Raw genomic sequence first — 25491 nt, 5'->3', positions numbered from 1 at the left:
ATTTGAGATTTTGAAATTTTAAATTATAATTTTTTAATATTAAATCTTAAATTAGTCAATATTAAAAAATTTAAGGTTAGTTTTCTATATTTTCTTAAAAATATTTCAATATTACATGATTACTAACCCTAAAGTTATAGCAAGAACGCTAGACAACTTGAAAAATATTCAAAACATTTTTTTTTTGGTATAAATTCATTCAAAACATTTAGTGACGTATTCTCGTCTATACGTGAATCAGTTAACCAACTACCTAACCTCAATTTTTTATTTCGGTATTAAACTAACCTCAATTTGTTTTTGGTGTACATTAAACTAACCTAAATTAATTGGATTCTTCGGCATATTGGGCCATTTTATCGGAATGGACCCAATGACCCATTACTAGGTATAGTTTTTTTATTTCACGCTTTTCTGTCACTGCCAAAAAAACAATGATATTCTCCTTTTCTTTTTTGTTTGCTAAGTAGTCAAGTTTTCATATATAGTATCCATCTTATGATTTTATTGTCATTTTCTTTTACAAAAAACACATTAGAACTCTTTAAAATACATTATTTAAGAAGATATAATGTATAGGTTAGAGGCTATATAAATAATTTGTGATCTTAAGATGACAAATAATAACTGAATTTTCATACTAATTGATGTAGATGTGTATAAGGCTTATCACTTGCTCTTAATAACTAGTTGACATAACAGTATATATATTCCATGGACCTTAATAAATTAATTCAGTATTATTAGTACTACTCTAGAAACACATCAAATTAAATAGATACAACGGAGATATTAGCAAATTCAAGATATTTACTGCTGACTTTTTTAGTCTTTACGTTGATCTCGGAATATAATCGAGACATTTGATTACTTGAAATGTTATGGCAACAAGTCCAAAGGAAAAAATAAAAAAATAAAAATAAAAAGGTTATGGCATTGATTCATAGACTCATTCTGTGGCGGCTAACAGCAATAGCTAGCTCCGAGTAAAAAATATTATTTTATAGAAAAAGTTTCAAGTATATATGATATTTTAATTGTTAATTTTAATAGTGAAAATATATAATATATATTAATTAAAATTAACTATTAAGATTATTAAAACATTGATGTTTTAGATACATTAAAAAACTTTTTTATTTTACATATAAATTTTGTTTCTTTTGTTCTTATATTTGATTTGATAATCTTCTAAACCAATGAATAATAATTTTTATTTGAAACAATGAAATGCTATATTTTATTCTTAAGGAGCAAGGTAGCAATATATGCACAAAAAACTTGTGTTGATTCTAATTAACGGATATTTCATATATAATACATAATTAAATATATACATGCTATGTTTGTGTATTTTGTTCCAATCACCAAATTCATAACCTTGTTGTATGCTATCTCCTCTTTTTGAATAATAGTTTGAAGGGATGGTTTCATAAAGACACGTAAAACGTCTTTTTATAATTAACAGTTACGTGTCGTATTATTATTTGATGTATTAATGAATTAGTTATTTTTTAATTTCTTAACAAATTAAATGAAAATTAATTTTTTTTATAATAATAACAATAAATATTTTTTTTAGAAATTTAATTATATTTTAAAATTTTTAAGAATTTAAATATCTGTAAAACAAAAAGTTAGAGATATATTTGTTTTTTTTATAAAAAAAATTAAAGATATTTAGTTACATTGTGTAATTCAATCGGATCAAATCGGATCTAATAATTATGATACAAACAATTGAGTTTATTATTATTGCTATAATAAATCAATTTTCTTTTAATTTATTAAAAAATAAATTATTAACTAATTTAATAAAAATATTTAATAATAATATAACATATATAAACATCTTTAAAAAAATATATTTTTAATATCTTTATTAAAGTGATTTTTTAATTTAAATGGCTACCTAATAATTTGATCCTACATATTAAAAGGGTCTACTAGTTATTGAAACGAAATCGATCAACAAATAAACAATAATGATTAATGAATCATTGCATGCTTTTTCCATCTCATTTTCTTCGGAGACATGCATGGCATTGCCCTTTCATCATTCTGTCGGCTTGCTCCACATAAATTTCTTTCGCTTTGTATCTAAAGATAATTCACTTTGAATATTATAGTAATAGCGAATATTCTACCAAACTCTATATATTTCTCTCAAGTTGTGGAGACAAAACACAAGTTGTAATGTGGTATTGATTGTGAAGCAGATAGATAAGAATAAGGATAAGAAAATCAAACATACGTACCCTCTAAACCAAATCACCGACGACTTATTTGTATGACTTGGAAACACAACTAACATTTTATATAAAAGTATACTTAATTAGGTTAATGTATGTTGACTATAAATTAATGCCATTATTCTTTAATATTTTGGTACAGGATTCATGGTTACGAAATGTTATGTAAGAAGGGCTGCTAGCGGTTTTGAGTTTTGACATCAAATTAGTGAATAAAATAGTAATACCGCTGATTCAGAATAAGGACAAAAAGTTCAAAGTCAAATGTATAAATTTATTGTAGCGTGAGGAAAATATACACTAGCTAGAAGAGAGTTGTCAGCATCATTTAAATGGTTTATGATAATATTATGAATATACTAAAATATATTATATTATTTTATATTTATATATAAATATATATTATTTAATTTGTTTTTAATACATATTTTATATACTAATATATATTTTATCTTAATAAATATATTAATTTTAGTATATATCTAATATAATTATTAATTAAAGTGGTCAAATATGATATATATATATATATATTTGATGTCTTTTATGATATCTAAATTTCGCTCAAAAAATATATAAAAAAATCCCACTTTATTCTATTTTTATAGCCATCAAAGAATTTTCCCTATATGATTTATACTTGACTACTGTATGCAAGATACCACCAAACATGTAGATTTAATTTGAGGTTACATTACTATATATGACCGCAGACTTTATTCAAAATTTGTTTTAATTAAGAAGATATTATCTTATATCTTATATGCCTACATGTTTAAGAGTTTGATAAACAATATATACACCTATATATGATGAACAGTATGTTTTAAAATTCTCAAAGTGTAATATTTATAGAAAAATTAACATTTTAAGTTTTAAATGATTGAAAACTTGGAAACTTAGTGAATATTTACATAAAATGCATGCCTCGACATGGATGTAAGATACTTAGATAGTGTTTTAGATTATTTCTACAAGTCCAATATCGAAAATTGGATTCAATAAGAGTATGAGACGTTTCAAAGAATCGCTTTGATAATTAAAGAGAATATTGATTCAGTAATTTTTTATCATTCATTTTAATACCTAATAATTTAAGTTTATGAATTTTATTGTTACATATTATTCTACTATTAAAAAGAACATCACAGTATTGATTATATATAGATCTAAGATTATGAACAAGATATATCACAACAAAACATCAAGTAACTCATGAAAATAAGAACAACTCATTTTCATAGATCAAGTAAACTTAATAGACATCTCATAGTCCTAGAGTAACATAATTAAAGAAAAGAATTCATAACATCATAATTTTTTGATATATATGTACTATTCTATTCTAAATACATGCAGTCAAATATAAATATTTGACTTAGTATCTCTTGCCACTCATACTAATTTTTTTGACGTATATGTACTATTCTGATTACATGTACACTTTTCATTAATAACACAAACTTAAAACATTAAAAATTCGAAACAAAAAAATCGTATCTCCAATTTTTTTTTTTTATAAATTTTGATAGGGTAACTCATCAAGTCAGAAGAGTGAAAATAATTTTAAACAAATAGTTTTATATATTTGATCCAACTACTTAATTAATGTAATACGTATTAACCGATCACATATACAATAATATGTAGGTAATTACTCTAATAAAAATACTAAAAATATCTTTTTATGATAATTTTGTTTAAAAAATATAACTTATTTATTTAGCTACACTTTAAATAAAAGTAACACTTTTATAATATATAAAAATTAAGTCTTATAATTTATATGGTCAAAATGAAATATTTTGACATAATGACAATAATAGAATTTTCATTTGAGGAGCGACCTAATATGTATATCTACAAATTTTGTTTTAAGAAAATCCCTATGGCCACATGATGATCTCCTTCCTTCTTCTTATAAAACAGAAGGAGCAAGGAAGATACCCAAAACGTACATGGCTTTAGAAAAGTGCAACAATAATTTTCCATGCTTAAAAAAAAATGAAGATTGAAAAGAATAGAATGGTATTGATATTTGACCATATTGACCTGACTCACGTGTTAGCACATAGCACATTGAGAATATCCCAAAAACTAGTCCATGTGAAATAAAATTTGATTTTATTTTTGCATAACATGACCCACCAAAGAACGTGATCCTTGCTAAATCGTGTTTTCTTTTATTAAAGCTTTTCCATCCACATTAAAACAACGTACAACACAGTAGTAGTATATAGTAGTAGTACCTTTATCTTTCTTCATGATTTTGACATCACTATATGCATTATTATTTTCTAGTTACATCACTATATTCAAAACTAACTTTTATTATTTAAACCATTTTTTTACTTTTTACACCCTCCTATAAAATAAACTCTATGATGGAATATCAAGACTAGCTAAATGGACTAAGGCATTATATTTGGCAAAAGGGGAAAAGAAAGAAACATTATTAAACATCCTATAAGTGCATATATATCCTTTAGATTATTCAGTTAAAATCATTCATAGTAATCACTAGCATAGTAGCATACCAATAAAGTATAGTACTTATTTATTTCGATGTCAATCTCGAAAAAAAAAATTTAAATGATATTTTTTTAGAAATTTTTTTATAAAAATAAAAGTAATTTTTTATTTGAATATTTTAATGTAAAAAAGATCTTTTTATTTATAATTATCGGGTAAAATAAGATAAAAGTATTTTTTTGTTCATTTATTATATAAAAAATATTTTTTTAAAAAAATTTAAAAAAATGTAAATTGTAGCTTCTCAAAAAAAAAATTATTTTCCTAGTGCTTTTATTTTTACTATTAAAAATTTGGCAAACATACTATAACATAAAAAAAATCATTGAAAAAAATCTTTTTTTATTGATTTAATGGCGCCCAAACAAACACATAGTTTGGATAAACAATTTAATTAAACTCTTTTTGATAAAAGAGTTTAAATAATAAATATTTATATTAAAAGTAACTTATAAATAAATATTTTGTTTTTAGTATTTTAGTTTTAAAAGTATTTATTTTAAAAAAAATGATAAAAAAATTTGTATTAAAGAAAATTCATTTTTTAAACTTCTATATAAACACTTCTATAGTTTCTTCAAAAGTTACGATTTAATTTTAAAAATTATACTAAACATTAATACCGTAATTTTTTATAAATTAAAAATTTTAAAAAAATTATTTATGAATTTATCCAAACTGATCCTAAATTAAAGAAAAATCCATAAGAATTATGAGTCGTCACTGTCTTCAACCAATAATTTCATTCTCACGTTTGAAATGGCTGAACTAATCTGCGTAAGAATCAAGAAGCATTACTAAAAGCAACTTGTTAAGGGGTCATTCTTAACTACCATGACTTGAGTCTCTGTCTCTCTTGTGTATAAACAAGAATCCTACCAATTTAAACTCACAAGTGATTATTATTTCTACCAAGTTTCGGAGTTGAATCCTACGTTTACTTTTTGTTAGCAATAGAGAGCTCAATTGGTTAATGTAGGTTTTGTCTATGAAAAAAGCTTTAATATATGAACGCAAACTTTAAAATTTCACACACACACGCAACTTTTCGTAGCCAATTAAGCATTGACAAAACTTCTCTGATTTCTCTTTTGTTTTTTTTAATGGTAAAAACTTAGTCGATTTCACGTGAAGTTAATAGTTGAGAGTCGTTAAATGATTTGACTGATTTGACAAAATTTTTATCTAACTGCTCTCAATTATCAACTTTACGTAAAGTCGACTGCACTTAAATTTTCACTTTTTTTTATATATATAAAATTTTTCTAAAAGGATTAAACACAATGTCCATGGTGTTGACATTTGAATCCCACACCGCAAACTAACATAGTTGGCTTATTCATTGAGCGAACTGCACAAAAATTATATCTTGATAAATAATATTTTTTATTTTTTTTAAATAATAATTTTTTATTTATAATAAAAAAATCCTAGAATTCTATAAGGTTACAAGTTGTAACACATTTGTCGGTTCTTGACTCAAATGATATTTCATTATTTCTAGTGTCAAAAGCATGAGTACGAATGGTACTATTGTGGATCAAAAGCAGTGATGTGAATATATTACTTATTATAAAATTTGAGCAGTGATGTGAATAAGTGAATATGATCAAAGTAACAGCCACACCAATATTAAAAATAAAAAAATGTATAATAATTTAAGAATTTATTATTCCAAACAACCACAAACGCGGGCAGTGATTGATCTCATCAACTTGGTACCGAGTTCGTTGACTATTATTTACAAATTAAAACTCCTAGCTGCTAACAACTTACTCATCTCATCTATATCTATCATGTTAATAAAAAATGTTAAAACTTTAAGTTGTTAATTTTTTAAATTTAAGAAAGCTGACAAAAAAAAAAAGCGTAACCATACACTTTCTATTATTTCTGAGAGGATTTATTTTGAGATATCGAGACGGAAATTAAAAAATTAAGATTCGATATATATTTATTAATTTAGTTAGAAATTGGTATTAAAATTTTAGTCTTTATTTTTAAAATTTAAGTATTTTAATATTTTTAAAAAATAGAAATACAAAAAATTAAAATTTTTTTGAACAAAAATTAAAATTTTAATAATATTTTATATTTAAAATACTTCAATTTTAATTAATTAATTTTAATTTTATTTTTTGTGTAAATTAAATTAAAACTTCACTCTTATTTCAGTCTCTGTCTTTTAATTTCTCTCTTAATATCAATTTCTCAATCTTTGTCTCCCCTCTAAATACTACCTAATTGCGTACTTTTTGTAATTTGCAATTTTATTCTTTATGCGAGCAAAATTTATTTAATTAAATAATTAATTTATTTTGTTTAAATAAAAAAAGCCCAAGTATGCTTTGAACAGGGTGTTAAGAGAAAAAAAAAAAAAAACACGAAATCACAGTTTACTAGAATTAAAAAAAGCAATCCGTGTTTGTTCATGGAAACTCGCAAAAGCTTACCTTCTTTGACCGCCAGCAACTATGAACTAGCTAGGGTGGTTGTTTTTGTTCTTATATATATGTATCTATATATATATATACTTACTATGCATGTTCCTTTGCTCACTCTGACCCTCAAAGAAGAAGAAGAAAATAAAGTGCAAAATAAGTAATTCAAAGCACACAGCTTTGAATTCATTATAAACAAAGTCATAGGTTGCTCCTATACATCGCCGTGCACAACAAGAAACTCAACCCTCTCTCAAGGACTTCATATATATTAATACATTCACCAAATCCCTTTTTGCTTCATTCATTATTCCCCTTAATTCCACACTGTTGAATTCAAACTGTTTTCAGTTCTTGACACGTTTTTGAACACCCCTTCCCTATATATATCCATACATACAATCATATTCAGCAACAATATTAACATAACATAAGAAAGGTAAATCATATGATAAACTATTATTTGCATTTGTTCTGTATTTCATTTCATCTCTTTGATTTGGATTTTGGAGTCTAAGATTTTTAATTTTCTGCAGCTAATTATATATGGGATTATCACTTTCATTACTCCAATCGGCTTGGGAAGAAGTTGTTACATACTCTTCACTCATTGATGTACCTTTCAACATCACTTTTGCTTCCAAAGATGGAGCTTTGATTCTGAGAGCATCATCAAGCTTCAACAAAAGAGAAGCTGATGATTCTGATTCTAGTGTCACACGTTCAAGGCGTTTGAGGGAACACAGACCCCAGAATGTGGTTCTTGAAAGAAGCTACTCCTTTGTAGAACATAAGGGAGAGAAAATGGATCATGATTCTTCTTCCATTGTTGAAACCAATAAGAGAGAAGTTCCTCTGCTTTCTCTGCCTCAGGCAGTGGTTTTCTCTTCACCTAGGCCAGTGAGTGAGCTTGATGCTGCTGCAACAAAACTCCAAAAAGTGTATAAGAGTTACCGCACTAGAAGAAACCTTGCAGATTGTGCAGTTGTTGTTGAGGAGCTATGGTGGAAGGCTTTGGATTTTGCTGCTCTCAAGAGAAGTTCAGTTTCCTTCTTTGATGTGGAGAAGCCGGAAACCGCCGTGTCAAGGTGGGCAAGGGCTAGAACAAGAGCTGCTAAGGTTGGAAAAGGTTTATCCAAGGATGAAAAGGCACAAAAATTAGCACTTCAACATTGGCTTGAAGCTGTAAGTTACTTATTTTTTCATGTGAAAACTCTGTATGAAGTTGATAGCTGAGAGTAGTTAAATAATTTCCGCATATACTTCTTGTGTTACAGATTGACCCTCGTCATCGCTATGGACATAATCTACACATATACTATGATATTTGGTTTGAAAGCCAGAGCACTCAGCCATTTTTCTACTGGTAAACTCTTTTGTTTATTCCCCATTCATCATATTCATTAGAAAAGTGGTGTATTCTAAGCTTGGATATGGATATGCAATTATGCAGGTTGGATATTGGAGATGGCAAGGAAATAAATCTTGAGAAATGTCCAAGGGCCACTCTGCAACGCCAGTGCATCAAGTATCTTGGACCTGTGAGTTTGTTAATTAATTCCAAACAATACTTATTAGAGCATATGAAGTTTAAGTGTATGGTGTGATCTAACATTGGTTGTTGATTGATTGTTGCAGAATGAAAGAGAAGAATATGAAGTGATTGTTGAGAATGGGAAGCTTGTGTACAAACAAGATGGGAGAGTTGTAGATACTGATGAAAAGTCAAAATGGATATTTGTTTTGAGCACCACAAGGTCTTTGTATGTTGGAAGAAAACAAAAGGGTACCTTTCAGCACTCAAGCTTTCTTTCTGGTGGTGCCACCACAGCAGCTGGCAGATTAGTGGCTCGTCGGGGTGTCCTTGAGGTACAGACATAGATACACGATTTTATTAAGATAAAAAATCACGATCAGTTATCTTCATGTGAACGAATTTGACGATTCTCAACTAATATCTTCGCAATCTTCATGTGAATATAATAGTTAAGAATTTGACGATTCTCAACTAATATCTTCGCAAAAAGACAACTGTTCTATTATAATAAGAGAATTTCTGACATATTGTACACATTACAGGCAATTTGGCCTTATAGTGGTCACTACCACCCTACTGAAGAGAACTTCAAAGAGTTCATAAGCTTTCTTGAAGACAACAATGTAGACCTATCCAATGTGAAGGTATGTATTGATTAATGATTGGTTGTTGTTGTGACTTGTGAACATAAAATTGGACATATCACTCACTAGATTATGTTGTTCTGTGTTTATGCAGAGATGTGCAATAGATGATGATACTCCATCACTGATTGGGATTAATTCATTCACTAATCAATCACAATCAGTACCTGCTACAACTGCAATTAATAATGAGAATGAGAGCAACATTGTACCAACCAATAAAGAAGGTGGCCAAATATTAAACCTCTCAAAGAGGTTGTCTTGCAAGTGGTCAACTGGGGCTGGGCCTCGTATTGGGTGTGTGCGTGACTACCCTGGACACCTTCAATCAAGAGCATTGGAGCATGTCCATTTGTCTCCAAGGCCCACTTCTTCACGCGTTACTAACTACGGCCCAATTCCATCACCTAGGCCCAGCCCAAAAGTTAGAATGTCCCCTAGGCTTGCATATATGGGATTACCAAGCCCAAGAAACCCAATCCCAGCTGCAAGTTAAGGTCCAAGGCCCAATAAAACTGATAAATCTTGGTGGATGAGTAGAGGAACTAACCACAAATCTTCTTTCATTCTTTATTTCTTTTTTCATTTTAATGTAAGAATTTGTATTGTATTTCTTAGGATTGGATTTCGTGTGGCACATTGGATGCTTCACCCATTTTTTTTTCCCATTGTTTTTTGGGAAGCCAGAAAGAAAGAAAGAACCAATTTTTTCATTCTTTACATTATGTTGATGTGCTCCATAAAGACATTTAAAGTTTTTAAACAATTAGTTTCAATAAAATAAAGTAAATAAATAAACGATAAGTATGAGGAAAGAAGAAATTAAGTTGCACGAAAGTAAATAGCAACGAATTTTTGTACAAATTTGGCAATATGCACTTCCCCTGAAACACACTCAAATTCCTTCGTCCAATGAGCCTGTACCTGTCCCAATACTCCAAGACATAATTATTCTCCTGCGGATATCATTCACAAAATCTATTAATAACAGAGAAAAAATCATCACTGCCACTATATATAGTTCAAAACCAAAAATATCAACACAACAATACACGTGGATGAGTATAAATGCTCAATATAGAAGCTAGACTACAATTAATTTACTACTCTTACCATTCGCCAAAATTATATGACCTTTCATTTTTAATTATTTTGACAGGCACCTGATATTCAAATTATTTAAAAATTTTGAATTTTGAAAAAAGAAAATAAAATAAAGATGACCAAAACGACAGTTACATCGTACCCGCAATAACGTCACGTGGGAATTACGCTCCGTGAGATCACGTGACAGTGGGCACCAGCGGGAAAAGCTTGTTCCGTGTGTGAGCAGTGCGTACGGAACACGCGTGGACACGCATTCGGTCCTTCGAAAATGAAAAGAGGAAGAAAAGAAGGGACGGTTGCAAGAACGGTGTTGGTTGCAGTGATGAAGGTCATCATAATGCAAGAGAGAGAAACACCACACTCTTCTTCTTCTTCTTCTTCTTCTTCTTCTTCTTAGTTTCTCACTTTTCTTTTGACCTAACCCTACAATTTTTCACTCTCCATCCTTTTTCTTATCTTTAACTCACTGTTTCTGTTACAATTTCACCGTCAATTCGAAATATCCGTGAGCCTAGATCTCACACCGTACCATACCCTATCATTCCGTTTTTTTTTCTCTCTTCTGCTAGATTGACGAGTTGGTAGCTCCGGGTTCTGACTATGGATGTCATTTGACGACTTTACTTTTTCAGAATTAGGGTTCTTAATTACTACTATTTAGCTTAGGGTTCCATACTCCTCTCTCTCTCTCTCTCTCTCTCTCTCTCTCTCTCTCTCTCTCTCGTGAATGGAACCTCGTGTTGGTAACAAGTTTCGGTTGGGTAGGAAGATCGGTAGCGGCTCCTTTGGGGAGATCTACTTAGGTTAATTTCTTTTCTTATTTTGTTTTTTTTTTTTTTGGTGGGGCTTTGCATGTTCATAGTTCGTGAGTGTTTTAATGAGTTTGTTTGTGCTGCAGGTACTAATATTCAGACTAACGAAGAAGTTGCAATTAAGCTTGTAAGTTCTGTTCACCATTGAGTACTTCTTTCTTTCTATGAATTCTAGAAGTTCGAACTGGGTTTTGGGGGAATTTGGTTCATAGTGATTTCATGTGAAATTAGTTTCTGCACTGAATTATGTCCTCAATGAGCTATCCTGCTCTCTTTTCGGGGGAGGGTTTTGGGGTTGAAAGATATTTGATCATTTTAAAACCCCTCTTTGCTTGGATAGCCTTTTGAATTCCTTAAGACTTTTTTTGAGCTGGAGGTTTACTTCTATTGACTAGATAAAAGAATCTCAATATAAACTCTTCTCATTTTGTATTTGTTTGATGGAGTAAAAACCGGATTGTTGATATCTCTGCACACACTAGAGCTTAATTGTTGATCTTTCTTAATACTTACTGTTGTTTGATGCCCTTTTGATTCAGGAAAATGTCAAGACAAAGCATCCTCAGTTGCTTTACGAATCCAAATTATACAGAATTCTACAAGGAGGAAGTAATTACTGCCTTCATACTTTTTGTTTTTATCTTCTGTTTTTTACTTTTTTTTTACATACTTCCTGCAAGGAGTACAGAAGTTTCCCTTTAGTCTTAATTGGATTTGGTCTTGCCAGCTGGAATTCCAAATGTTAGATGGTTTGGGGTGGAGGGAGATTACAATGTTCTAGTGATGGATCTGCTTGGACCTAGTCTTGAAGATCTATTCAACTTTTGTAGTAGAAAGCTGTCACTGAAGACTGTTCTTATGCTTGCTGATCAAATGGTGGGCCCTTCTCTGCTTTGTAAAATTTCATATCAATTATATATTATTATTTAAGGTTTTTTCCCCCCGTAAAGTACTTATTCATATTTTGTTATCCAGATCAACCGTGTCGAGTTCATCCATTCTAAATCATTTCTACATCGGGATATTAAACCGGATAATTTTCTGATGGGCCTAGGAAGGCGTGCGAATCAGGTATCTAATATTGTTGTCATGATTACTTTTGATGTTTTGTACGTTTATACATGGTGGTATTTATTAGTTCAATGTTGATGTATATGTGTATGACTGTATGTAGGTTTATGCAATTGATTTTGGTTTGGCTAAGAAATACAGAGATAGTTCAACCCATCAACACATTCCTTACAGGTTGGAGGTTCTGTTGTACATGAGATGCTTTTAGATTTCTAGATATTTTTTGTCTTCCCTTTTATGGTGTAGTAAGTTAGCATACATTTTGCCCACAACTGTTTGGATATCCCTTATGTATAATCCGTTCACTTTTTAATTACTTCAGGGAAAATAAGAATTTGACTGGAACTGCAAGATATGCTAGCATGAATACTCACCTTGGCATTGGTATGATTTATATATATTGATTATGACATTTGTACTATAAAATGGAAAGATTTTGTTATCTAACAGGTACTTGCTGCCTATATTTCTCTTGTAATGGATGTTAGAGCAAAGTCGCAGAGATGATTTAGAGTCTCTTGGTTATGTTTTGATGTACTTCCTGAGAGGAAGGTAATTACTGTTGTCTCTCGAGTCTCTCCCATACCCAATGTGTGTCCATACTAAGTACATTGTCTCATTTGTTTTCTTTTGTAGTCTTCCTTGGCAGGGACTTAAAGCTGGAACAAAGAAACAAAAGTACGAGAAAATCAGTGAAAAAAAAGTTTCTACCTCAATTGAAGTAAGCTATATTACAATTGATACCTTCTAATGCATATTATTTGCCTTTGTAAGATATACTGAATTTGTTGATATTCCAGGCACTGTGTCGTGGCTATCCAACTGAATTTGCATCATACTTCCACTACTGCCGCTCATTAAGGTTTGATGATAAGCCAGATTATGCTTATCTCAAAAGGATATTTCGTGACCTCTTTATTCGTGAAGGTTTGCTATTATTGTCATAACAACAGGATACCTGTTGTCTCACTTTTCTACCTTTTTTCCCCCATACTTCCTGTATAGTTTACATTTCATCCTTTGTAGGACCGTGTTATCAATTTGCTTTCGTTATGAAATTGGCCGGACAGGTTTCCAGTTTGATTATGTGTTTGACTGGACCATCTTGAAGTATCAGCAATCACAACTAGCCACTCCTCCAGCACGGGGCATTGTGAGCATTCCCTTAACACATCTCTCCAACCTACTTCCAAAGAAGAAAAATCCTTGCCCTTTTGGCAATCTTGTTATCTGAAATCCAATATCTGTTTTAAATTCTTAATATAGGGTCCTAGTGCTGGAACCAGTTCTGGAATGCCACCAGCTGTTATTACTAATGCCGATAGGCAGACAGGTAGTTTTCTTGAAGATCTTGAGTGACACTTCTTTCATTTCTTTTAATCTATATGTCTCTTTGGGTGCTGCCCTTCCCTGTATCCTGCTTTACGCAAGATGCTTGTGCACTGGGCTGCATCAATACAATCAACTCTATTTCAACTGCTATCCGACGATGTAGGTTATACAGTAGGTAGAGTCTGTCTTTCTCACCCAAGTTTTAGGGATATGTACCTGACATTTTAATCTGCTTCATTTTCTTAATTCCGTTGCTTCTCTCTCACAGGTGGGGAAGAAGGACGGCCTTCTGGTTTGATTTCGGTGGATTCTTCAAGGCGGAGAATGTCGGGACCCATTTTAAATTCTGTAAGTTTCTCATATGGGTAGTAACGTTTGGATGTTATGTTAACAAGGGTCCTATGCTGAGCTATACGAGCTTGACTTCCATCTGGTTCCTAATAAAGTATTATAGCTTTACGGATCCCTTGTTTACTGAGCTTGATTTCTCATGAGGGAATTTGCTGCCAACCCTTATTTTACTCCTTCATGGTCAATAAATTCATCACCTTTGATAATGCAGTTATCAAGTGCCAATATCTTGGGCCAGTCAAGTGGATCATCAAGGCGGGTTGCTGTTTCTGGTAGCCGTGACGCATTTGGTGCTGAGTCAGATATTCGTGCTCGAAATACCGAAGCTAGCCCTGGAGCAGCACACAGAATTACAAGCGGGCAAAGAAGTTCACCAGCTGGATCTTCTGAACCCCAGAGAGTAACAGCATCCGGTAGGCATGGTTCTCACACCAGGAATTATGACAGTGCAGTGAGGGGCATGGAGAATTTGCAATTAGAGACTGACGAGAGGGCTCATTATTAATTTTCTGCAAAAGTTGCGTATGTGGGTTTGTATTGTTTGCTCATCTTCTCATACCGATGAAAAGCCGCGAAGCTGAAATAATGAGCTTTTAGCAAGGACTGTGTTTGCTGTAAAACTGGTTAAATTGGCTCCTCGCTGCTGGCAGGAACAACTAAATTTTATAACCTCTTTCCCTGTGATGTGAGTTGTTTTGGTTTACCTGAAGTTTGCAGTCACGTGGACCACAGCGGTCAAAACTATCAAATACCAGCGAAATTGTAATTAGCCATTTTACTTTAGGTTTGAAGATTCCCATAGATTCCATGGTGTAATTTTCTGTGGAGGTTACTCTGGCATTTTAAAATGTTCTACCTTGTGAAATTCCTATCAAGCTTAACACCATTGTACCTCTAATGTTTTCTTGTTCTCTTGATCAACGTAACGTGTATATCAGTTTCTAACTATGCGTGGCTTTCTGTTAATTGCATGTGGGATTGTTCGGCATACTAAAAAATTATGATATTTGGCAAAATGTTTAAATTTGAATCGCACCCATTAATCCTCTTGTCTCTTGGTGGTTGATCAGTGTCTTAGACTTTATTGGCGTCTTAATTACTCTATAATCCCCATCCTTTTAATCCTACTATACCAGGAATGGAAGTGAAACTGGCAACAGTTCCCGAGGGTTGCAGAACCATAATTCAAATAAGCAACCTTTGTTTGTGCTGCATTTGCTGTCCATCTTGAACGTTTAAACGTTATGTATATTGCAAATATCTGTAACTTCATTTGTACAATGAATACTTCTCTTGCGGATTGCAAAAGGTTCAATCAGATGTTTGGTTAACTGAGTAACCTGCGATGTTGATATTGAAGTGAACATGCTCGTGGGGAAAACTGAGGTATGTCCCTCTTAGGTTGGTCAAAAATGGGAAAGCCAAAATCATTTGCTGCAGAAATGTCACTGACATGAATCAGAACATGGATTTCTCTGTCAAGCCATTGCCCTGTATAACTTTGCTGCCAAATCAAAATCCAGTGGCCAATATGCATATCCACAGTAACAATATTTTGTAATTTCCTTTCCTTTATTGAAGACTTGGAGACTAAGTCAGAAAATGTTACTCTTGAAAGTAACATTATACTGTCCTTTTCAGGATTCACATCATTACCATGCAGAAAAGTAAACGATTATCTTTGTGGACCTCAACTCTAGCACTTCAACCAAAACTACATTGAAATGCGGTCAATTCTTCGTTAATTTTTGGATGAAGGACTACTAAAGGAATCCTCCAGAGTCACATCTATTTTTAGTTTTCATTGGACTTAGCAACATCATACACATGCACAACAATTATCATTAATGAATTTCAACATGCATACACCAAATTTTTCCAAATATAAACAACGAATCAACACTAACTGTCAGTCTTGAGGGGACTCCAAAACCTTCACAATCACCACCAGAGTTAGAACAGGAAGACATAGTAGTGATGTTCTTAAGCAAAACAAGATGGTTACACTCTTTACAGAAAACCAAAATAGAAAAACAGAATAACAATTTCTCTCCCATATTACATTCCTTAGGGGCATGTACTTTTCCACCCATGAGAAATAAACACTAACAATAATAAGTAATAATGAGTAAATAAACAAAAACAAATAAATTATTCATCAATTGTCATATTCATATATATATTTATAAATATATAAAAGGTACCGAGCTGAAAGATGCTCACTTTGTTAAAGGACACCACCGAAATTGGACAGCCGGCTTTAATTAAAGGTCTCAATTTCAAAGAACATCCAAAAAAGGTAGCTACCATCCATAGACAACTCTATTGCACCTGTCCTTGAGCCACTTGAAGCTCTTTCTCAGAGACCCTTTGAGCTTCCCTTCAACAGCATAAACCTTGTAACTTGCCACCCTTTTCTTCCTCTGCAACTCTGGATCACTGAAACTCCAGCTTTTTGAGGTTGACCCGTTTGTGGACTTGCCCTTCTTGAACTTTGGGTCGTTCGCCACGTGGATTTGCGTTGGGTGCACCGATGAGGCATAGGAAGCGCTGTAGCACCGGAGATCTTGCATGCCGTGGACATCGCCGGAGGTTGCGGTGGTTCCGTTTCCGGTGGGTCCAGTATATGGTTCAATCTGCATCCTTCCGTCACCGTACGACTTGGATCTGAAATCTTCCATGTGTGAAGAAGAGAGAGCACAGAAGCTTTGTTTTGGGAACACACCCACTTCGCTTTCTGTGAAAAGATTCAATATTTTTGCAAATGGGGTTGTGGGTTCTGTTCTTCTGTAGAGAACAGCAACCTATGCTTTGGTTTCTTTAGGACATGTTTTTCACCGAACGTTTTTTCTTTTCTTCTCTCCTTTTTTAATCTTATTTTTCTCTTTTTATTTAATTTAATCGAAGTAATATACGACTGTATACGAGGTGGCGCTGACTACAATGGTTTTTGTTCCTGCGTCGGTGGTATTTAAGTACGACAAATAAAATGATATTTTTAATTTTTATATACAGTTAATTTTAAACAAATAATTATAATTAATTGTGTACTATTTTTATCATTAATAAATAATTATTTTACACAAATTGGATTTTTAATGAACTTTATTTTCGTAAAAGATTTTTATTTCTAAATTCTTAGTAATTAGTAAAATCCAAATAAAAAAAGAAGTTTTATTGAGCGTGGAACGAGGAACAAATGAAAATGCGTCACGTAATATGTAGCACGTGAGAAGCACGGCATTATCAAATTGCACACTAGGAGTTAGAGTTGGATCATGTGATGTGCTAGTTGTGTCTGATGTATTAAAATATTTTAGAAACATTTAGAGTAATAAGACAATCATGCTGCTGAAAAGATTTAGTTAAAAGACTAATAAGTTTCTGTTTAAAAAGAGAGAGAGAGAGAACAATTAAGTTTCTGAGAATTAGGCAGGATTCATTTGAGAACATTTACTACTCAGAATAATAAACAAAAAAAAAAATGGAGGGATGCCGATTGAACCAAACCATTTACAACTATTCCATTTCTTCCATTAATTAACAGAAACCTATTACAGTGTTACTTGGCAGTACCATTGCCTGTGCATTGCTTTCAAAATTGTTTGCATATTTGTTACAATTGACAGAAGATTTGAGTATTGAGACCGAGTACATAGATATATATGTGGGTGAATATAGCCTCCTCAGAAATCAATATTGAGCAGCATATCTCTCGATAAGTGAATTACTCACCCACATGTATTGTTAATGATGTAATTGCTTGCTTAAGCTTATTCAGTTTTGACCTTCCTACTCATCAAATCATGGTAGTATAGTAGTACGCACATAGGTTGACCAAGAATACAGAATATGAACCAAAAAATCATGTTACCAACCTGCAATGAAGAAAATCACAATGTTTTTAATGTTACGAAAACATTTTCAATAAGTTGAACATAAAAGGAAGATACATAATGCTATTTCAATAACCTCAAAACAGCACACATACCATTGAGCTCCTGAATTTATTTTGCAGATAATTAGTGATCAGGACCAAAGGAACCTGGGGAAAAAATCCATTATCATGACAATTGAGCCAAAAATATGATACCGATTCAATACTAAGCAGAACATTTTCTCAGTATTCTACATGTGAGTTTGGTTTTCTTGGAAACTTTCTTAGTTTTGCCGGGGAAAAAAAAACATAGGAAAACATATGTAACGGCCATATAACTTTACCTGCATCATAATTCCAATAAAAGCCCAAAGCTTGAATATATGGCACGGAACGGCAATGCACAGCTGCACTCGGACGAAAAGTCATGAGGAAAGATTGCAAATCTCAGTTGTCTTTGTTGACGACATTGAGAATGTTACTCATATTTACATATGCATCTTTTACTACCAGAAACAAATGAAGGATTTATTGAAGGGGAGAGGATAAAGAAAAAGAGAACTAAACTACACACCTCGTGGAACAAAGCAGAAACGAGGAAGGCTATTAAAAGAGCAACACCCTGTGAATATCACAATCATAAGTACATATATAAATATATTTAGAATTAGAAGTTAGAAAAATAATATATCAACAATATTTAACAGTGATTATGAGTATGATTTTACATAATTATTATGAGTAAAAATTTACATTATTATTTATTCAATAGGATAACACTAATGACGTTCATTCGATTCCAACAGCATTAAATGATCCTTTTAAAGGCAGCCAGAGATGGTTAACATAGACTGACAATGTCATAACTCATCAAGACAAATTTTCAACTCCTAAAGTGTGCTTAGAATACATAAGTTCAAAGTCGATACAGTAACACAGATGAGATGCTTGATTACCTTGGGCACACCATGTCTTATACATGGAAAATATAGATGGCGGATCATCCATTTATGAACAGGCTGCAATATCAAAGAATAGTAGAGTAAGGGATTAGAAATACACTTGAAAATAACAAATGAACCTGCAAAGTTTTATATATGGTTTTAGAACCATTTACACAGTAACAGCTGAGAAACTACATCAGCAAGAAACATATGGAAACCTGCAGCTTCCATTTCTTCCTTTTGTTAATTTCACAGAATTATAATTTGTAAGCCCTTTTTTTAATGTAAAGAGTGGTAAACCATGATTACACCTGGTAGAATAACTATATAAAATATATATATTCACAAGAATTTCATCACTAGACGAGACCAGCAAATCATTTCATAGGAAGAGAAAAAATAATAAAGAAAGAACTTGGTCTTCAAAATTAAGTCCGGAAAAGACATACCATATTCCACAACCTCCAATACTGACGAACGCGACGACAGAAGCAGCATCACGACAACATTAAACAAAAGGAAAATATGTGAAAAATTCACTTCACAAATAATTGTAAATAAACAACCTAAGAGAGTGCCGAGACAAAGAAATTACCTCATCAACAGTTTTTGCATTCCACCAATCCTTGTAAAATTCACGATCACCAAATCGCAGAAGCTCTGCAAGTATATTTAACCTACATTGCAAAATTGCAAATATTGTTTGTGATTGATCAAGGGTGTTTTATCATCATCAAATTGCACAGTACAGAAGTCCATGTTAAGCACAGGTAACTAGAGCTACAATTCTTCAGTTTACATGTAAACACACCAGCAAATATAAACAATGGATGAGCCCGAGATTAAATACAAACCAAAGGTGAAAAAAGCAGTAGAACATGCAGAGCCACACATATAAATTTGGAACAGAAAGCTTCAAGACTCTCTCAATCGCATATAAAAGGTTGCCCTTCAAAGGATGCTGTGAATTCTGTACGATCGGATTAATATACTGCAAAGTTAAATCATAAAAACACGGTCAGAAAACCTGAAGAATTCAGGAAAATAAGAATTAAGAAAAAAATACAGGCATTTCTTACCTGTTCTATTATAAATCCCATTAATCCTGTAAATATTATCAGCGTGACAAGTTGACGAAAGACCCAACCCTTTCGAATAGATGGCGTGCGGGGGTAGCTTGGCTATAACATTTCATACCACAGGAATCAAAACAGTGTAGAACATTTTGTAGAAAAGACAATGCAAGAAATTTCTACTCAAAATAAGAGTCACATTAACAATAACATTTGCAATCCACCCAAAGATACATTTACCAAGACAACTGCAAAAACAAATGAGACTCAAAAAATTACTCATAGAAAGTAAGAGAAATTCTGCAACCTAGGATAATACTCGGAATATCCATAAGCTATAAAGGGGAAACCAGGGACAGGGAGATAACACTCAATCAATAATCGATTAAAAACTGATAGGTTAAAGTAGTCTTCGTAGCCAAAAACCATATTCAAAGCAATGAAACCTTTTTGTTAGATGTTCAAAATAATACAAGCTTCCTTTTCTCCCAAATGTCATCCAGCATTCTTGACTGCAAACTTCCTCCAGTTTATTCCTTACATCTACTCTTAAAAAAATCAGTAGGGCTGTAACACTTAATATATGCATATTTTAATGTTGATTATTTAAGCAATACAAACTTTAATCTTGTTGTGAGGTTTTAAATTAATACGAGATCACTTAGGCACTGTGTTGGGACCAGCAAAGACTGGTTGACTTGTAAGCAAGTAATTATCTCAACTTGTATGGAATTTTGATGTCAACCAAATGATCATTTTGGGGTAAGCATGAATAATAGAATTAGGAACAGAACAAGCTGATTGTAAGCGTCAAGAACTTAGGGAAAGTACAACAGAAGATAAATAAAGAAAGGATTTTTGCCATATATTTTGCTAAACAATGTTTGATGCTCCCAAATGTTCGACAGGAAAGGACATGAAAATCGAAAATAATATGCCAAAAATTCAAAGAAGAATTGGGAAAATCACTTGAAAGTGCTGTCACCTGGTAACATAATGTAGGAGCAAGCATGAAGTATGCCAATCTCCTTATGCTTACATCATAAGGATAGTCCATACTGAGCGTACTGGGTAATCCTTCTACCTATAATACAGTGAACATGATAAGTTGCGGTGAAATAGATGTATCACACATTCACAAATCAGTAGAGAGCACCACACAGAAATAAGGAAAAGAATCAAGAGGAAAAAGGATGGACATTATTAGAATTAAGAAGTGAGAAAACTGCACATCAGCAAATAATGAAATTTTAGTTGTTTGTGATCCATAGGCTGCAATTTATCGAACAGGATTTGCCTGCTTAAAAAATATTCACCACATACATCCGGCATTTCCTAGATTTTAAAATCCCAAGTATACTGCATTTACAAATTTACATGTGAAACTAAAAAGCTACCTTCTCATTTGATTTGGCAAGTGCTCTCAAGTCATAGTTCGTATGTCCATAAGACACTAACTTTAACCACACGATACAAGCAAATAGCATTAATGTGACGCCTGATAGGAAAGCGGAATCAGATCTGCAAAGAATAAATTGCAAATTAATTCAATTCCAGGATCATGGAAACCAGTTGTAAGCAGGAGCTTTAAATCTTTCCATAAACAATAGAAGAATGCATGTAAAATCCATGTGCAAGTTAATAATCAAGGTTATTAATTACTACCCCGTTACCAACTTAAACTCATATTCTATAACTAGATAATTTATCCATACTGGACACATGGCATGCTTGACCACAGAACGCAGACCTGATTCGTAGGGATTTTATTTGCCAGAACAATAAAGAACGGTTTTCAGGCATTTGAGTGGAAGTCCAATATTTAAGAAACGAGAGAAAACACAATAAAATCAAACACGCATCTTATTCAATTTCATGTGTCGTTTTACGAAATCTTTCATAATATTTAGCATTTTTCGATCACAAATCCTGCCTGCCCCCCAAAAGAAAAAAAAAAGTAGACAAGTTCTGGAGTCAACTTCGAAAAAGACATGAAAGAACAACACTGACCTGAGAATTACAAAAATCGGATACAGAAGTGAAGTTGATGTAATGATTATATGAAGTATCACAACGACCTGAAATATTATGTCAAAATTAGTTATCCACGTAATAATTTACCACATCCCAAAACTCTAATGAGTTGTACAGGGCAGAAGGATTTCATGTGGCTCCAGAACTATGTTCCAATCAATCTTATAGAACTCTAAATGTCAAATGGCTGAATAACTTACTGGTTCAGGAATACATTTATGCTGTGCCAACTTTTCTACTATGAAGGAAGCAACAGGGAATAGTAAAAGAGTAAGACTGCAAGACAAACATAATCACTTCTTGTCAAATTACATTATAAGAAATGATGCCCAAGTGAATAATTTAAACTCAAGGTATTTCATTGGGAGACCACTAATTTGACCCCGGAAGGATTAAATCACTAACAAATTAGTCACAATGAAAATTTCTATCAGTCCGTGGTACCAATATCATGAATTTTGTTATTGCTAATAGAATTTATTATTATTATGAAAATAAGTTATAGGGATTGATTTGTTGGCAAATTGATGTTTTTGAAGGACCAATTCGTCAAAATTTTGATCTTTTTAGGTACCATTATATCAGCGTATTAATTATCAAGACACCCCAAGAGAATATATCTATAGGGATCTAATTGTCAGCAGTTTAATCATTTTTTGACCAAATTGGTGGTTCTCTTTGAGCTCACCACACTTACCAACACATGAAGAGAGGCCAATCGCTCAAAGATGTTGAACTAAACCAAAAATCAGTCTTAATCAACCAACCATACTGCAAAACAAAATAATTCCACATCTTTAAACAGACAAATATACAAAATAAAATAACCACAAAATGGAAAACAATTTCCTTTCTCAAAATAAATAGATAAAAATATAAGTGAATAGGTGAATGCAGAATTATATGTTGATGGAAGAGTGAAACCTTCATCAAATTCTCAATGATAAGTCTGCTGTTAACCGCAACAAGCACCACTATGCAGAGGTTGAAGAGGCCCGCATGACTCTGCTGTTGATTGAATAATTAGTAAAACGAATAGGTTCAGCAACGCACTAGCATGCAACCTTCATTCAAGTCATAACCAGAAATTACGGCAACTGAAAAATTGGATCACGAGACTGAGAAGAAAGCGGTTAACCTGTTTGAAAATGTTGCCGGAGCTGAGCGGACTGTCCCTGATTCTGCGGTGAGCTGGGAACGAAGGTCGGTAATCGAAGTTCACGGCGGAAAAATCGGCGGCGTTTTGCTGACGATTGCCTTTTGATGCATCATCCACTCCATTGCCGTTATTGTTGTCGTCGGAGCTTGAATCCTTCGCCAACTCCTCACTCGAACTCTCACCTTCGAAGGCGTCCAGCTCCACCTTCTCCAACGGCGTAGCAGAGGTGGCGCCGCCGCGTCTCCGCCGCACGGTAGAGCTGTTAGCACCTGAATCTCCCTGAACAGTGGCGGTGGCGCCCACGCTCTGGTAAATCGCCATGGAAGAATAAAGAATGAAAAAGCAAAAATGGTGACGTGTTGTTCCGAGTGAAGGAAATCGAATCAACCTTCAACTTGTTATAGATATACTAATTTAAGAGCGATAACTTAACACTTAATTATATTTGTTTATTTAGATTTAGATATAGAATTATATTGAAGAAGAGAGAGCGTTTTGATTTTGGATTTGAAGGTTGCTGTTTTGTTCTGAGAACTGAGAGGGAATGGAATCTCATTCGAATAAATGAATATAACTGCTCTTCTACCTCAATTTCCCACCCTTTTCTTTTTTAATTTTGTTTAATTAGTATATACCACGAGCTAATCATTAAAAAGAATAAACCAATTGAGTTGGTCGGGTAATCGATTTACTCATCCGCTTAAATATCATTAAATTTTATTTTGTACCTGCAGTAATTTATTGAAATTCAGATCCGTAACAGATTAGTTTTTAGTACGTCGGTTATACGAATGAAATTTATACTTTGTACAATTGTGAAGGAATAAGTGTTTGTACGATGATGATTATATTATAGGTGTGTACATTAAAGATAGAGACATTTTTAATATGGTAAAATTAAGGAATATTATAGAAGTAATGTAGAAGAGATGAAGGGGATAGAGCAGAGGTTGGGGTTGAGGCCTTGAGATTTGACACGTAAGGCGCCACCTTATTCTTAATTACAAAGGGAAAGGGTTGCGTTGCTTTACGTCCTTTATTTTATGTATCAAAATCCTCTCATCCTCACTCGCCCTATTGTTCGGTTCTATTTGTCACTTTCTGTACCTACCGATAGATTCGATGTACTTACATTTCCCATAGTTGAAATTTGAAGTTATGGCCATCAATGATGGCATACTCGTCAAACACATAAAGAAAAGGATAATATCTGTCAAAAAGGAGCGATATTTCAGACCATGCTTCATCCTTTGGAAGTTTATACCGGGTAAAACTTAAGTGCACTTTAGTTAATATAAAGTTCATAACCGAAAATTATTAAATTATTTGATAGATTTAATTAAATTATTATTTAATATCTCTTTACTATTAATTTTATATAAAATTAATTGTACATAAATTTCTATTTTATACGGACACTCTTTTTTTATAGTTAAAATGAATTGTAATTGTAAAGGTTAATAATCTTAGCTTAAACTTGACTTATAAGTATAAACAACTTTGGAGATCCTTGTGAGTGCTTTGAATTTGAAGTGAAATATTATGGTTAGAATTTAAAAGATTAAGAAATGAGTTGCTTTACTAAATATCATGAAAATTTATTCTATTTTTTTTTCCATACGATTTCGTGGATATGAATGAATTTAGAATCTTAACATATGTCAAACTGCAGTCAATAAAACCATGAAAGGTAATTACCAAACTGATGAAAAATAAGTAACAAAATTGAATGCAAACCAACTAACCAAGCATCGTATATCACAGAGAAACAAAAACAACGTTAAGTGTAGGGTAGAAAAAAGTGACGGATGGATGTGTATATAGTAGAAGTCAAAAAACTAATGTAGACAATCAATGTACTTCAATTCCCTTGTTGAAACTTGAAATTATGGCCACGAATGGTGGATGAAACTTGTCAAAGGACATAAATCCGAGACCATGTTTGGAAGCTCTCAGAAAAAAAGGTTTTCCTTTTTCTTTTTCTTTCATAAAATCTTTTCGTCTCTTATTTCTATATATATACATACATATCATCAAAATGGTGTTTAGAAAATACTAAAATAATTTATAATTTATGACTAGAAGTTAATAATCCTAGTTAAAAATTATTTAAAATTATAAGGAGTGAAGATCCATCCTCATGAGTAAAGGTGTGGTTAAACAAAGTTACATTATAAAAGAGAAATGACAAAATGTTAATTTCCTAAATACTTTCACCATTGCACCTAGACATTAATAATGAACCACCAAATTCCGACCTAACATTTTAAAAATCGAATTGTTCATTAAATCAAAATAACTAGAAGTCGAAAAATTTAAAATTTC

At 32.3% G+C, this 25491-nt stretch overlaps 4 protein-coding genes across 5 annotated transcripts; 2 read left to right on the top strand and 2 right to left on the bottom strand.

Moving 5' to 3' along the window:
* The first annotated feature begins 7146 nt into the window (after window positions 1-7146).
* Window positions 7147-10126, top strand: LOC112696978 (IQ domain-containing protein IQM1). Its single transcript, XM_025749945.3, has 7 exons — window positions 7147-7664; window positions 7762-8410; window positions 8503-8591; window positions 8679-8766; window positions 8864-9094; window positions 9305-9406; window positions 9501-10126. The coding sequence occupies exons 2-7, from the start codon at window positions 7772-7774 to the stop codon at window positions 9900-9902; spliced, it is 1551 nt and encodes a 516-aa protein (XP_025605730.1). The 5' UTR covers window positions 7147-7664; window positions 7762-7771; the 3' UTR covers window positions 9903-10126.
* A 232-nt stretch (window positions 10127-10358) lies between these two features.
* LOC112697000 (casein kinase 1-like protein 1) lies at window positions 10359-15027 on the top strand. Its single transcript, XM_025749972.3, has 14 exons — window positions 10359-11316; window positions 11412-11452; window positions 11865-11934; window positions 12053-12201; window positions 12301-12396; window positions 12500-12570; window positions 12719-12780; window positions 12885-12948; window positions 13033-13117; window positions 13197-13323; window positions 13467-13549; window positions 13663-13729; window positions 13997-14076; window positions 14291-15027. Exons 1-14 carry the CDS (start codon window positions 11241-11243, stop codon window positions 14582-14584), a joined length of 1365 nt encoding a protein of 454 aa, XP_025605757.1. The 5' UTR covers window positions 10359-11240; the 3' UTR covers window positions 14585-15027.
* Window positions 15028-15901: 874 nt separating this feature from the next.
* Window positions 15902-17446, bottom strand: LOC112697008 (uncharacterized). The gene has a single exon (XM_025749985.3). The coding sequence runs from the start codon at window positions 16758-16760 to the stop codon at window positions 16383-16385; it is 378 nt and encodes a 125-aa protein (XP_025605770.1). The 5' UTR covers window positions 16761-17446; the 3' UTR covers window positions 15902-16382.
* Window positions 17447-17578: 132 nt separating this feature from the next.
* On the bottom strand, window positions 17579-23767 carry LOC112696987 (diacylglycerol O-acyltransferase 1A). 2 transcript variants are annotated; one of them, XM_025749955.3, is made up of 16 exons: window positions 23146-23767; window positions 22932-23015; window positions 22705-22778; window positions 22208-22283; window positions 21984-22051; window positions 21371-21494; window positions 20959-21057; window positions 19980-20081; window positions 19755-19891; window positions 19496-19577; window positions 19350-19370; window positions 18913-18975; window positions 18531-18578; window positions 18301-18363; window positions 18071-18124; window positions 17579-17957 (listed from the first exon to the last, which is right to left on the bottom strand). In XM_025749955.3, exons 1-16 carry the CDS (start codon window positions 23485-23487, stop codon window positions 17853-17855), a joined length of 1542 nt encoding a protein of 513 aa, XP_025605740.1. In that variant the 5' UTR covers window positions 23488-23767; the 3' UTR covers window positions 17579-17852. The 2 variants fall into 2 exon arrangements, with proteins under 2 accessions (XP_025605740.1, XP_025605747.1); XM_025749962.3 differs by having other exon boundaries at window positions 22932-23012; window positions 23146-23742.
* Window positions 23768-25491: the final 1724 nt, after the last annotated feature.

The sequence above is a fragment of the Arachis hypogaea genome, chromosome 1 (assembly GCF_003086295.3).
Source record: "Arachis hypogaea cultivar Tifrunner chromosome 1, arahy.Tifrunner.gnm2.J5K5, whole genome shotgun sequence".
NCBI lineage: Eukaryota > Viridiplantae > Streptophyta > Magnoliopsida > Fabales > Fabaceae > Arachis > Arachis hypogaea.
This window is presented reverse-complemented; position numbering and strand designations above follow the sequence as displayed.

Bases quoted from the DNA above. Each gene is read 5' to 3' on its own strand.
- LOC112696978 (XM_025749945.3), top strand. From the start codon at position 7,772: ATGGGATTATCACTTTCATTACTCCAATCGGCTTGGGAAGAAGTTGTT. The intron at 8,767-8,863 runs GTGAGTTTGTTA...TGATTGTTGCAG, and splicing joins GCATCAAGTATCTTGGACCT to AATGAAAGAGAAGAATATGA. The intron at 9,407-9,500 runs GTATGTATTGAT...GTGTTTATGCAG, and splicing joins TAGACCTATCCAATGTGAAG to AGATGTGCAATAGATGATGA.
- LOC112697000 (XM_025749972.3), top strand. From the start codon at position 11,241: ATGGAACCTCGTGTTGGTAACAAGTTTCGGTTGGGTAGGAAGATCGGT. The intron at 12,202-12,300 runs GTGGGCCCTTCT...TTTGTTATCCAG, and splicing joins TTATGCTTGCTGATCAAATG to ATCAACCGTGTCGAGTTCAT. The intron at 14,077-14,290 runs GTAAGTTTCTCA...TTGATAATGCAG, and splicing joins CGGGACCCATTTTAAATTCT to TTATCAAGTGCCAATATCTT.
- LOC112697008 (XM_025749985.3), bottom strand. From the start codon at position 16,760: ATGGAAGATTTCAGATCCAAGTCGTACGGTGACGGAAGGATGCAGATT.
- LOC112696987 (XM_025749955.3), bottom strand. From the start codon at position 23,487: ATGGCGATTTACCAGAGCGTGGGCGCCACCGCCACTGTTCAGGGAGAT. The intron at 23,016-23,145 runs GTTAACCGCTTT...TTCAATCAACAG, and splicing joins CCGGCAACATTTTCAAACAG to CAGAGTCATGCGGGCCTCTT. The intron at 22,779-22,931 runs GTTTCACTCTTC...TTTGTTTTGCAG, and splicing joins TCATTGAGAATTTGATGAAG to TATGGTTGGTTGATTAAGAC.